At 45.1% G+C, this 14,528-nt stretch overlaps 1 protein-coding gene across 1 annotated transcript; it reads left to right on the forward strand.

The window, feature by feature from the left end:
• Positions 1–2,203: 2,203 nt before the first annotated feature.
• Positions 2,204–13,218, forward strand: LOC118418405 (opsin-5-like). Its single transcript, XM_035824291.1, is given in 7 exon segments — positions 2,204–2,321; positions 2,323–2,354; positions 6,619–6,811; positions 7,964–8,061; positions 11,155–11,241; positions 12,064–12,323; positions 13,024–13,218. Coding segments are annotated over 7 exon segments (930 nt in total). The 5' UTR covers positions 2,204–2,256.
• Positions 13,219–14,528: the final 1,310 nt, after the last annotated feature.

Consider the following 14,528-nt stretch of genomic DNA (forward strand, 5'->3'; position numbering starts at 1 on the left):
TCAGTTCTCAGGCCTGTTCTTGTTGAACATCATAAGTCTATGTGCACATGGACACAATGCGTAGCAATATTGTAGATGTATCGCTACAATGTTGCAATCTGCTGTTACCGCAGGTCAAAGTTGCAGGTTGTACTACATGGTGGCATAAATTTAGTATCGTGACGTAAGGCTGGCCAAGGGGTTTAGCAGAGCGTCATTCCAGCCACTGGCAAGTGACACTTCTCTGCCGTCATAACAATACCTGGATATTGACAATATTCGGCACAGGACGGCCGTCACAAAACTACGAATCAGTTGCCATAAATTTCACATTGAAACCGGAAGACATAACCGCACTCCTCTAGAACAACGAATATGTAGATACTGCAATCTAGATAAGTTAGAAGACGAACATCATTTTGTAGTAGAATGTAGTTTGTACAAGAAAGAGAGGGCTGAACTCTACAGACTAATAGAACCCATGTTCCCCCACTTCATACATCTAAGTAACTTAGACAAATTTATATTCCTTATGAATCTAGACAAACCTTTACTTATAAAGCATATCTGTTCTTACATTTTCAATATCACAAAGAAACGAGAAGAAGCCGATGTACGCAGTAGAATACGATTCTTGAGTAGTGTAGATTCATTGTATCATGTTGTATCGTTTGTTGTGACCTGTACTGAACCCAGTGGGTATGTATGTACAATAAAGGTCTTCATTCATTCATTCATAACTCCTTGGACAGCTTTATGATGCTATTTTATGCCACCGAAGAATTTTCTTGGAGATAGCCACATGCTGTTTCTGGAATTAGGTTATTGCAAGGAGTAAAAGGGATCTTGATTCTTGTACATGAAATGTTGCTCCATATACAACAGGATTCACTCCAGGAATTGCAAGAAAATTTATTGTGCCACATTCGGGGCCATTCGGGTGGGAATTCCAAACGGACCTTATATCACCTTCACATGAGAAGGATTGAGCCAAAAGCAGTCAGAATGAAAATTCTTTTCTATTCCTAGGAATTCGTAGTGTATTCTAGAAATTCTCACTGCATTCCAGATATTCTTTTGTCCACATTCGGGCAGGATTCGAAGTGGCTTGCTGTTTCCGTTCTCCATCGAATGAGATAAGAACGTTTCGAATAATGTTGGAATTTTGTCAAAAACTTTCGAGCCAGCCAAATGAACGGGCACAAATATCTGGAATAACGTGAGAATTTTAAGAATACACTACGAATTACCAGGAATAGAAAAGAATTTTCATTCTGGCGGTATTCCGGCTCATTCTTGCTCTCGTGTGAAGGGGGTTGTATCAGTTATTGGGACTAGTAGCATGCAGACGGTTTATGGGGTGACAATATGCAGTTCCGTGGTGGACAGACCTGTGCCTGAGATGGTTTCCAAACATTGTGGTGCATAAATTTGATATTCCCTCGATCATCCCTGACGAGCTGGCTTAGGCCAGTTTAATTTGTGGATTACGCACGCGCTCATTAGTGTCGTCTGATTTCGGAAAAAAAAAAAAAATTTTTTTTGCAGATGGTGAACACGACGAGGAAGTACCAAATGAGAAAATATATATTGTGGTACACTTAGAAGTGACAGAAGTGTCCACACTAGTGTCACTTTGTGCACCTCTTTAATACAGAAATAGAAGACTTTTTGGCATGTTTTGTCGGCTCTGGTCTTGTTACACCATTTATGATATCTATTTTGAAAATCTAGATAGCCTTTTTGTGTATCTTGTTGTTTTTTTCTTCCTAATGAAATTTTGAGGACACAGTGGATGTCATCCATAAGATTTACTTTCTTGCTCTTCGGAATAGCTTTAGACAAATTAGATGTGGGTATTGATCAGAGGCGTCTGCAGGCTGATCCGCATGTGTAAGGGGGTCTGCATGCTCTACGTACTAGTATCAAAGGCGTAGGCAGCCTGTTTTTATTTCCCGTAATTCGTAGGGAAAACCATTTTGTCTACGTAATTCGTAGCGAGGCGACCAAATTTAGCGTAATTGCCTTCCTTAATTTAGCGTAATACGTACTAGGGAGTTCTTCCGAATTCAGCGTAAATCGTTGTCGGGACCCCCCATGCAGACCCTCGTGTAACCACATGTGCAGGGGGGGGGGGGCATTTAGACCTGCGCTTTCTCCACTTATCCTCACATAGGCACAGATCAGCCAATCACGTCGCAGCTCACACCTGTCCGATTTCAGCGGATCAAAGCACACAAGGCTCTGCAGCTGATCAGACGGTGCCGTGACCTCGCCATGGCCACCACGCCGGCAGACCGGCTGGACGGCCTCACACCGGCGGGCCGGGGCGCGACCACCGCCTATCGTCATCGGCGTGTATCTCATACTCATAGGTAAGCTGAGACACGGGGGTACGACTCCCGCTCTATCAGATGGATAACGACTAGTCGTTTTTCTTCTATTTGAGCCGTTGATGCAACAGTTGAAATAGAAAGAATCTAGTATGGCCTACGGTTTTTAAGGTTATTCATCCAGGTTAACAACATTTGATGAGGACAATTCTATCTTTACAACTGGATACGACACGAAGGTTACTTCAGGACGTTTTGAGTGGCATCCATCAAAGTCTCTTCACTCTAGTGACGATGAAGAAGAGTGATGGATGTCGCAAACGTTCGAAAGTAATCTCTGAATCGTATCCAGATGTAGAGATTGAACTTTTCTTAAAGACTCACCCCCAGTGCATGCAATAATCAACCACAATGTTGTTGTTTTTTTCGTTCAGCAGTTCAATAGCTATATATTGTACGAATTTCAAAGCTCTTTGGAAAAGCAATTAACTTGCAAATTACCAGTAGCTGATTCCTGAAAATATCTAGTACAATTGTAAGGTTTTGTATTCTTACCTTAGATGCCTTTTTTACCCAAGCTCCTGCTATCAAACTATGCTTGACTGTGTTTGTGTTTATTTTTTAACGTGTGTTTGTCTCTAGGATAACTCGTAGAGGTTGTCTGCATCACTGTTCTCTGGCTGACGCCCACTTCAACCGGAACTCCACCGGGACTTTTTGTTTGAACCTTTGTTTATCAATGAGAAGCTGAAATCGGCCTGCAGGTCACTTTTCATTCAGGTTATGAGGAAAGAGGGACGGGTCAGACAAAGTATAAAGTACACTTTACATAGTTTAAAGACCTAAGTTTGTACACACAATTTTACATACGTGGTACAAAATACATAATAGTGAAAGCTGCTACATGATTCGAGTCCGTTCATTTTGGTCTTTTCCGTTACTTAAGAGTATCTTAAAGGAAGCCAGATTTGGGCCTGTGCGTATGTCCGGTGGTAGACTGTTGCAGACAAATTTGTGGCTCCCCCCCCCCCCCCCCCCACACACACACACACCAATCCCCCGACGGACAGGGGTGCAACTTAGTCTCTACCAGACCCCATAGGTCGCTGGGAAAACCATAGAAAAAATAGAGGTAAGCTAGCCAAAGAAGTACAGCCGGCTAGGGAACAGCTTGTGGATCGGATAATGTTTTTACTGGCCGGCCGACTCCTCTCGCGTACTCTTGACTCTATATTTGTCCAATTTCTACTATCAGTCCACCGAGCCTGGTAGAGGCTAGGTGCAACTGCGATCGAGGCACCAGCAGGCGCAGGCATGCGAAACAGGGCCATCACAACGATGGCCTCACGTTTGCATATTCTACCAATACCATGTTTGCGGCGCGTTGGTATCTGTATTCAAGCTACAATGTATAGATTTACACGGTGTATGCACACCTGGCAATTATTTACTTTATGATATTTCAAAGACCTTTTCTGTAACAAGACCATAATATATAATCTTTTTCTTCTTCTGTTTAAATCTACACGTAAACCTTTTCAAGACGAAGTCTTTTAACATTTAAAGTCACTTCATTTCTATTCATTGTTTTAATTCCCCAAATCTGAACATTTACGCCGTCGGCGAGAAATTCAATGACTACTAGTACATGTAGTACTTCAAGTGTAGTCCAGAAGTCTTGGGGAAATGTGAATACAATAAGTACTTAAATCAATATCGGAAAACCTCTGAGTTGATTGCCCAAATTAGAATAGATGTGGCGAAGATGAAGACAGGGTTATGTGTGAACCGCGGATTTTACGGCTCAGGTGCTTCTGGTCGGATTAAAACGCGGCATGTGCATGTGATAATCTCCCATCAGATTTATTTGTGGCATAAGCCGTCCAAAAGTGTTCATCAGCTACTGTTGGACACTGCTTGACCGACATTTGATACCGCCTTATGCCGCAGGTAAATCTAATGGGAGATTCGGCGTGTGCGCCGTGAGTGAGCATGCAATTATGAACCCTCTTACCATTGTTATGTATAAGCAACCACGTAGATATTAGTTTTGATTTCCTGTACATGTATTACACCCGAACTTGCCATACATTGTACCCGTACAATTGTTGCGCAATAAAGATTGATTTGATTTGATTTTGATTATCTCCCGTCAGATTTACCGGTGGCATAAGACGGTATCAAAATGCCGCCCTAAAAGTTTTCATCAGCCACTGTTGGGCACTGTTGGGCACTGTATGGCTGGTCTTATGCCATCGGTAAATCTGATTTAATCTCCAAGCTGATCCTACGGTAGAATAAGACAGTATCAAAAGCTGGCAGAGGAGTAAAGCCAGCCTAGGAGTGTGTTTCGCTACAAGGCAAATGGACACATTTTGGCTGACTACACTACTTGGCCAGTTTGGTACACACCCATGCCATTGTAGGATCCTCTTGGAGATTAAATCTGACGGGAGATTCGGCGTGTGCGCCGTGAGTGCGCATTGCTTGTCTCCAGTGCAATCTCCCAGAGAACACGCTCACACCGTGCGCTGAATTCCCGGGCCTGGCGTCCGATCTTCTGCGGGGTACAGGTCATACGGCCGGGGGATTAACAGCGAAGTCAGAAATCTCTCATTTGCATAAACTGTCCTTGATATTCAACTGGTCCTTTGTGGTAGTTATTTACACAGGGAAGTGAAAATGGAAAATAGAAATAGAGGAAAAAGTGAATAACAACTTTGATGATCCGTGTCGATAGATAACTCATGATAACGTTAATGAGATTCCTACCGGCAGAGACCGACATGAAAGTGTTGCTCCAAGAACAGGCGGGACCCGCGGCTGTATCCAGCTGAAGAGTTGATAACTCAAAGGATGCGTCGTTTTGGAACTTCTGGCAAAGCCTAATGAGAATCCACAGGGAAGCTTTTAAATCAATGGATGGCGGAAGATATCACAGATGATGAACAAACAAGGTAGGAAATAGAACAGTGGCTAGTGGGAAACCTCCTGCAACCGTTACAGATAGCGTGTTGTGTCCATATGCACCCAGGGGTCTGGATCAACAGGTTTAAGGGTTCGAATTCAAGCCAACTGTCAATTTTTTTTTTAGTTTTAGAAACTGGTTAACCTGCAACTGGTATCAGTGCATCTCTGTATGAACTGGTGCACCTTGCAAGTCACTCCACAGTCTGTGGAGAAAAGCCAAACGGTCCGTAGTGATTATCGGTACTTTAACCCGCTGTCAGCACACTACTACTGACCTTCATCAGCCAGAGTGCTTTTCTTTGAGTTCTTTTTAACTTCTTGCTAATCACAGAAGGCCATTATTTAAAGCCGCAGGGTTGCAAACTAAGGCAGATGTCTGGACTGAAGGTGGGGATTAAATCAAAAGTATTTCGGCTAAAGGCCCGGGGCACTTGTGCGATCACAAAATGGCCTGCTGTGATTGGTAATGAGGAGTAGCCGATGATTCTGATCATTACTTTTCTCTCAGCTTTACATCCCGCAATTGTCGCCGGGTCCTTTTGTTGTACGACTTTTGATTCATTTTCCTTCGAGGCCAGACCACCCTACCAAATTCATTTTTTTTGTTTCTCTATTCTTTCTTCTGTTACGTTAAAACATGTGGGCAAATTTTCTTATATTGAGAATTTCAAGAATGGTTAAGAAAATAAATAGAAAGATTCCTTCCTTGAAATGTCTCATTCTCACCACAAGGACCACTTTCTTAAGTTCTTTTTCTTAAAAAACGGAAGGTCTGTATCCGTGTATGTAAATGTTGTAGTATGTATTACTCATGACAACGCATCCAAGTAGCCCCCCCCCCCCATCCCAGTGTTTCTAGAGGTTTGTTACATCGCAGCGCGTGGATGTCGCGACATGTCCTTGGTACTGAAGTGTGACGATTTAGCGGAGGTACCTTTCTAGTTCTGATACGTGGCGTTTGCCAAAACACAACGCATACAAAAATGGTAGACATACAAACGAAGAAAAAACGTGGTGTATATCCTATCTGGTCAATCTCCAAACAGATGTCGTTGTAGATAGTCTAGTCGTACCGGTTTTTGACAGTCATACTCCATAGGTCGCTGGAAAAACTGTAGAAATGGAACAAATAGAGGAGTAAGCCGGCTAGAGAACAGCGCGCGACCACGGGATCCCTGGGTCTCGCGCTGTTCCCTAGCCGGCTGTACTTCTCTCACCGGCTTACTCCTCTATTTGCTCCACTTCTACGGTCTTTCCAGCGACCTATGGAGTCTGGTAGAGACAAGTACACCGGCCCCAAGACAACAACCCTGACCACAAGCCCGCCTTGCTGCAGGTACCGGCGCCATCCTGGGGAACGGGCGGGTGCTGTGGCTCTCCTACCGGTGCAGGGCCAGGCTGCGGCCGGTGGAGATGTTCGTGGTGAGCCTGGCGGTGGCGGACGTGGGACTCTCCCTGGTCGGCCACCCGTTCGCCGCCGCCTCCAGCCTGATGGGCCGCTGGTCCTTCGGCTCAGCCGGATGCACCTGGTGAGCAACAACAATACAGATCTCCTTCACGACATTCTTTTTTATAACACTTTTAAGTGTACATTATACTAGTTTTGTTGGGTTTGGCTTACTTAAAAGTAGCACAACATAGTCATAGAATGTAGTTTTTAGCACCTTTTTACTTTCCTTATTATACGTGTTGTTTGTACCCCTGCAATTAGCCCTCGGGCACGAACTTATTATAAACATTATAAACATATTTGATATTTGTTTTACTCAAGTAAAAACATACAAGCAGCTAGACAAGGTTATTGCAAAGGACTTATAACTAACTTCTGTTGTATATTTCTGTTGTTATATTTTGTATTGTTTTAAAATGGACTCCAGGACGACTAGTGATTTATCATTAATGCAGATCTCAATAAACCAAACGGTGACAGGGAAAACGGAACACAACAAGGTCAAAACTGGTCTCTATTCTACTCTGCTCTGCTCTGCTCTGCTCTGCTCTGCTCTGCTCTGCTCTACTCTACTCTGCTCTACTCTACTCTACTCTACTCTACTCTGTGCTATAGTGTACTGTACTGTACTGTACTCTGCTCTGCTACTACTCTGCTACTACTCTGCTCTGCTCTGCTCTGCTCTGCTCTGCTCTGCTCTACTCTGCTCTACTCTGCTCTGCTCTGCTCTGCTCTGCCCTGCTCTGCTCTGCTCTACTCTACTCTACTCTGCTCTGCTCTGCTCTGCTCTGCTCTGCTCTACTCTGCTCTGCTCTGCTCTGCTCTACGCTACTCTACTCTGCTCTACTCTACTCTACTCTGTGCTGTAGTGTACTGTACTGTACTCTGCTCTACTACTACTCTGCTCTGCTCTATTCTGCTCTACTCTGCTCTACTCTGCTCTGCTCTGCTCTACTCTACTCTACTCTACTCTACTCTACTCTGTGCTGTAGTGTACTGTACTCTGCTCTGCTCTGCTCTGCTCTGCTCTGCTCTCCTCTGCTCTCCTCTGCTCTGCTCTGCTCTACTCTACTCTGCTCTGTGCTGTAGTGTACAGTACTCTACTCTACTCTGCTCTGCTACTACTCTGCTCTGCTCTATTCTGCTCTACTCTAATCTATCCTACACTACTCTATTCCACTCTACACTACTCTACTCTACCAGTAATTGAACGGTGTTATATCTGTTTTAGGTATGGCTTCGTTGTGTTTTTCTTGGGCATCGCCAGTATCGCCAGCATGACGCTCATGAGCATTATGCGCTTCATGATTGTCTACAAGAGATACCCGGGTAAGGCGGTCCCCGTCATGTCATAGTAATGTCTAGAGCTTCTGAAATACTTTACGCCAACATTGACAAGGGGACGCGATAGTGAATCATAGGAGCCGATGCAACTTGATTGGAAGAGGCGTTTATTCCATGATGCTCACACAATCACAGCCATGATAGAAGAGAGCGAAGAGGATCATGGGATCCCTGACAGTGGAGGCAGTGACGTCACTAACTCATCAACATAACCCAATGGCGTGATTTCTCTTTATCTTCTTATTTCTCTCTTTCTCCTTTTTACAAAACTATCGTGTGCTAAAAATTGGGAAGAACAATAAATGCAATGTCTAAAAAAAATCAAAGCCTGTTGTCTACTTTTCGTAATGAATGGTATAAATACTAAAAATCTGCAAGGTGTGCATTAACAATAGTGAGGTCCATGAAATAATCCCCTTAACAATACTTGGGAAATCTAGATCTAATGAAAAGACAGATATAACATTACAAGATACGTGAAGAAAAGTGTTGACTAATGAGGTAAGGTTTGTTAAACACAATATGAAAGATAACTTGTAACATCAGATTGTGAATACATTACGGACAAATGAAGAAAACAGTTGAACTGAAATAGATTGTCAATGTTTTTCTGTGAGATAATGTCTAGCTACCATAAAGGGAAAATACAATATCGATTATCTGCAGAAGAAAGAGAAAAAAAATACTGGTAAAGCAGAGTTCTGTTTGGGCAAAGTTCGTGACTGTCAAAGTTCTGTGACTCTCTTGGCCGGAGGTGTTAACGGTTACAGTTCGGCGTGAGCGATGTTCTTCTCGGCTGAAGCATAAAGTGCCTCTTGGCTGGTATACAGTTCAGCGTAGATGATATTCTTCTGAGCTGACACAGTTCAGCGGTGATCAGACGAAGTTTGTAGAGCGGAGTTCGTGGGGGAAAGTCCGTGGGCGGTCCGCGTCAAATCAGGTAGGACGTTATGTTGAAGGTTGAACGAAAGAAACATGGCGGTTGGTGAATTTTGACGTTGTACTCACACGGCCGGGGGACACTGGGAAGATGCGGGGTTTTGCCGGATAGGTAAGCCGAGTACTACTCCCTGCGACTTCTATGAGTCCTCTGGGGGTTGTTCAGCGAAGCTGGCACAGGGATGAGGTGTAGACACGCATAACTTCCGACCAAGGGCTCCGCCGAGGAGCTAAGACCAGATCCCCTCCTGCACATGTGATGGCGCCATTTGTTAACCTACATCCTCATTTGCTAGTGGCTTCCCGTCCACTCAGAGTGCGATCTCCCCTGCTCAAAGTTCGGGTTTGGGCCTGGGTATCGTTTCCCAGCCGCTGCACACCACGCCAACATTGACAAGGGGACGCGATAGTGAATCATAGGAGCCGATGCAACTTGATTGGAAGAGGCGTTTATTCCATGATGCTCACACAATCACAGCCATGATAGAAGAGAGCGAAGAGGATCATGGGATCCCTGACAGTGGAGGCAGTGACGTCACTAACTCATCAACATAACCCAATGGCGTTACTTCAGCAATTGTTTGTCTCGTTTATTGGAACCCGTCTGAGAAGCTCAAATTGGCCTACAGGCCGCTTTTCATTGTTGGCGTGTGTGTGTGTTTGTTTATATGTTTGTTCGTCTGTTTACTAAATAACGTTATACAGTAACTGTATTGGTAAAGGTATCAGTGAGCACTATAATCGTAGCACTAGATCAAAGGAAGGGATCCTTTGCCTACAATGTACATTTTAAAAAAGCTGACAACCTCGATTTTTTTTAGATTTATCTCTCCAATATTTCTTCTACTAATTCTGAGAAGACACGATAATATTGGTGACCTCACGTGTGTGAAGGAAAGTTTATTTTCCCCGTGATTTTTGGTGACCTCACGTGTGTGAAAGAAAGGTTATTCTCCCCGTGATGTTTGGTGACCTCACGTGTGTGAAAGAAAGGTTATTCTCCCCGTGATGTTTGATGACCTCACGTGTGTGAAAGAAAGGTTATTCTCCCCGTGATGTTTGGTGACCTCACGTGTGTGAAAGAAAGGTTATTCTCCCCGTGATGTTTGGTGACCTCACGTGTGTGAAAGAAAGGTTATTCTCCCCGTGATGTTTGGTGACCTCACGTGTGTGAAAGAAAGGTTATTCTCCCCGTGATGTTTGGTGACCTCACGTGTGTGAAAGAAAGGTTATTCTCCCCGTGATGTTTGGTGACCTCACGTGTGTGAAAGAAAGGTTATTCTCCCCGTGATGTTTGGTGACCTCACGTGTGTGAAAGAAAGGTTATTCTCCCCGTGATGTTTGGTGACCTCACGTGTGTGAAAGAAAGGTTATTCTCCCCGTGATGTTTGGTGACCTCACGTGTGTGAAAGAAAGGTTATTCTCCCCGTGATGTTTGGTGACCTCACGTGTGTGAAAGAAAGGTTATTCTCCCCGTGATGTTTGGTGACCTCACGTGTGTGAAAGAAAGGTTATTCTCCCCGTGATGTTTGGTGACCTCACGTGTGTGAAAGAAAGGTTATTCCCCCCGTGATGTTTGGTGACCTCACGTGTGTGAAAGAAAGTTTATTCTTCCCGTGATGTTTGGTGACCTCACGTGTGTGAAAGAAAGGTTATTCTCCCCGTGATGTTTGGTGACCTAACGTGTGTGAAAGAAAGGTTATTCTACCCGTGATGTTTGGTGACCTCACGTGTGTGAAAGAAAGGTTATTCTCCCCGTGATGTTTGGTGACCTCACGTGTGTGAAAGAAAGGTTATTCTCCCCGTGATGTTTGGTGACCTCACGTGTGTGAAAGAAAGGTTATTCTCCCCGTGATGTTTGGTGACCTCACGTGTGTGAAAGAAAGGTTATTCTCCCCGTGATGTTTGGTGACCTAACGTGTGTGAAAGAAAGGTTATTCTACCCGTGATGTTTGGTGACCTCACGTGTGTGAAAGAAAGGTTATTCTCCCCGTGATGTTTGGTGACCTCACGTGTGTGAAAGAAAGGTTATTCTCCCCGTGATGTTTGGTGACCTCACGTGTGTGAAAGAAAGGTTATTCTCCCCGTGATGTTTGGTGACCTCACGTGTGTGAAAGAAAGTTTATTCTCCCCGTGCAGGCCAGTACCCCACCCGCCGGGCCAGCTGCGTCCTGGTCACCGCCGCATGGCTATACGGGCTCTTCTGGGCATGCGCACCACTGGCAGGTCAGTATCAACGTTTGATGCGGTTATACAATGTCAAGAACAACGCCGCATCTTACCCATAGACTTTCTTCGTTTTTATATTTCTATAGACAGGTAGGAAACTGTTGTTTAAGACGCACATCATGGTGTCAATTCGGACTTGCATCAGTCAGGTTCAAATCAGTTCTATCAGGCGAAACTGGGGAAACATGTCGCAGTTATAATATGGACAGCATCAGCATTCCCAACCTCTCGGGTGTTCTATGGAACCAGGTTCTGAAATTCAACACCATGTTAGCAGTGCTGCGTTTAGTTCCCGTGCTGTTCTATAGAACCAGGTTCTGAAATTCAACACCCTGTTAGCAGTGCTGCGTTTAGTTCCCGTGGTGTTCTATGGAACCGGGTTCTGAAATTCAACACCCTGTTAGCAGTGCTGCGTTTAGTTCCCGTGCTGTTCTATAGAACCAGGTTCTGAAATTCAACACCATGTTAGCAGTGCTGCGTTTAGTTCCCGTGCTGTTCTATAGAACCAGGTTCTGAAATTCAACACCATGTTAGCAGTGCTGCGTTTAGTTCCCGTGCTGTTCTATAGAACCAGGTTCTGAAATTCAACACCCTGCTCGCAGTGCTGCGTTTAGTTCCCGTGGTGTTCTATAGAACCAGGTTCTGAAAACCGATACCTTCAACACAGAGTATATGTCGCACTTCATTTCAGCGTTCAACGCAGAGATCCTAATTTTTGGAACAGATAGATAGAGAACATATTCTGTCATTTTGGGCATTTTTGTCGTTCCTTTTTTTCTTTTCTTCATTAATTTCTTTCTGCGCACTCCTGTTCTCCAGGCTGGAGTCAGTACCAACCGGAGCCGTATGGCCTGTCGTGCAGCGTGGACTGGGGCGGCTTCAGCAGTGACGCCGGCGGCAGCTCCTTCATCATCTGCATGCTCCTCTTCTGTACCGCCGTCCCTGTCGTCATCATGGTGACGTCATATGCCGCCATCTTTGTCATCTACAGACAGGCGCAGAAGGGCGTGGTCCTGAACCTGCAGGTTAACGCTACGTTCGGCGGGAAGAGGCAGAGGACGGAGAGGAAGCTCACGCTGGTATGGTTGGTGGTACTTTTGGTTGCTGGGCAAGACAAGATCAATAATGCGGTAATATGCGCACCTAACGAAGGAAGATCTGTTCAAATATCTTATGTCATCATCTAACTACGATATACTGGAATAACTATGTGAGTTTGTCTATACATGCTTCAAGAAGAGAGAAGAAGCACATACTTTGTAGTATATGTATAGTTTTCTGTTTACTTCCTTTATACCAATCTGACTGCATTTAGCCCCAATGGGGCATGAGTATGCAATAAACTTCATTGGCATTGTCATTGTCATTGGTAATGCCGATTAAGGCATGCGCAATACAATAACCCAACTAGTGCCGATCGCGTACTATGCCTGAATACAATTAAGAGCAAAAGACAACCTAGCACGATTGGGCCGAACACCACACAATCCCACCAGATTCAGATTCAGCTAATATTGCATTTGTCTTGGCATATGACATTTTCAAATATCACACAAAGTGCTCCACAGATTACAGTATGTCAAATCCACGATCAATCGACATTGATTGTAATTTACTCCACACTCATGTTCATGTTAAAGAACCCCCGCACGTGCGATGGTGCAAATCCTTCTGTAATTGGTGATTCTCTACAGATCACCCGGAACCAAGGAAGAATAGTGACATATCAGTCACTAGTGGAGATCTGTATCAAACCGAACCAGTCGCGTGTGTCCACAGATAGCGCTGGCCGTGTGTGGCGGGTTCCTACTGGCCTGGCTGCCCTACGCAGTAGTGGGGCTGTGGGCCAGTGTCGCCGGGGTAGATGCAGTACCGCTCGCCCTCGCTAGTGCGGCGCCCCTGTTCGCCAAGAGCAACAGTCTGTGGAACCCCATCATCTACCTGGGAATGAACGAGCGCTTCAGGTCCGAATAATTTATACCTATTCGAAATCTTTAGCTGCTGGCGCTTTTCCCCAAACCTATCCACTCTTATGTCTCATAATGTCGTTTCTTCACTTTCAGTTGGACTTTCTAAAATCTCTCTCTCTCTGTTTGTATGTGTGTGTGTGTGTGTGAGTGTGTGTGTGTGAGTGTGTGTGTGTGTGTGTGTGTGTGTGTGTGTGTGTGTGTGTGTGTGTGTGTGTGTCTGTGACAATCTCTGCCAGATTGGCCACATCTATAGAATGAATAAGAAACTACAATCTGTATCGGTCAGTAGACTATGTTAACTCCTATTTGATATCAGCGTCGGCTATGCCTACGGCGAAAAAGTCCTATGCGAAAATGACAGTAGCACATGAATGAACCATGAAAACTACCCAGCTTATGGAAGTGCACGTCACTGTTTCAGGTCCAACATGTGCGCCTGCCTCGCCAACACGCCTGTGGCCCAGACGGCGGTGCGCATGCGTGCTCAGCAGCCCGAGGTTGCCCTCCGCCTGAGCCCTCGGGACCCGCTGGTTTCCGGACAGCCCTCGGGCTCTGCGGTGGTTTCTGTCCCGGGATCCTCTGCGGTGGTTTCTGTCCCGGGATCCTCTGCGGTGGTTTCTGTCCCGTGATCCTCTGCGGTGATAGCTCTCCCGGGATCCTCTGCGGTGGTTTCTGTCCCGGGATCCTCTGCGTTGGTCTCTCTCCCAGGATCCTCTGCGGTGGTGTCTCTCCCGGGATCCTCTGCGGTGATATCTCTCCCGGAAGCCACACTCTAGACACACGTAACGTTAAAATAGCTTTATACATGTGTAAATGGATATATTTACTCATGTGTAAATGGATGTATTTACTCATTTGTAAATGGGTGTATTTATTATTCAATTGAGTTTTGAATTCAGAATGACCACTGCTTCTCGGAAAGCCACACGTGGACATTAGCTGGTCCACTTCAGATGGACGCCGGCTGATCTCAGCAGGGAACATCACCAATCTGTCCTGACTCAGTAGGTTGTAAAGATGAGTCAACGGGAAGGAATCAGCTCCTTCTGTCTTACAAATAGATAACGTCCGTCGTTAGTGACACTCAAGCACGCAGCAACGCTTCGCAATTCTAACTGCACCCTAATCCCTAGCCTGGAATCCAGTCTTGTTAGCTTTGTTTCGCTCCCGAAGGTCGCTACTCGCCGAGCGGAACAAGCTAACAAGACTGGATTCCAGGCGACCTAATCCCACCCGACCCTAATTCTGTTAGTCATATCAATTGTGTTGGCTTCCTTCTTTGTCATATCTGTATGTCTTAATGAATTAACTGTG

This window comes from Branchiostoma floridae, chromosome 6, assembly GCF_000003815.2.
Source record: "Branchiostoma floridae strain S238N-H82 chromosome 6, Bfl_VNyyK, whole genome shotgun sequence".
NCBI classification, from domain to species: domain Eukaryota; kingdom Metazoa; phylum Chordata; class Leptocardii; order Amphioxiformes; family Branchiostomatidae; genus Branchiostoma; species Branchiostoma floridae.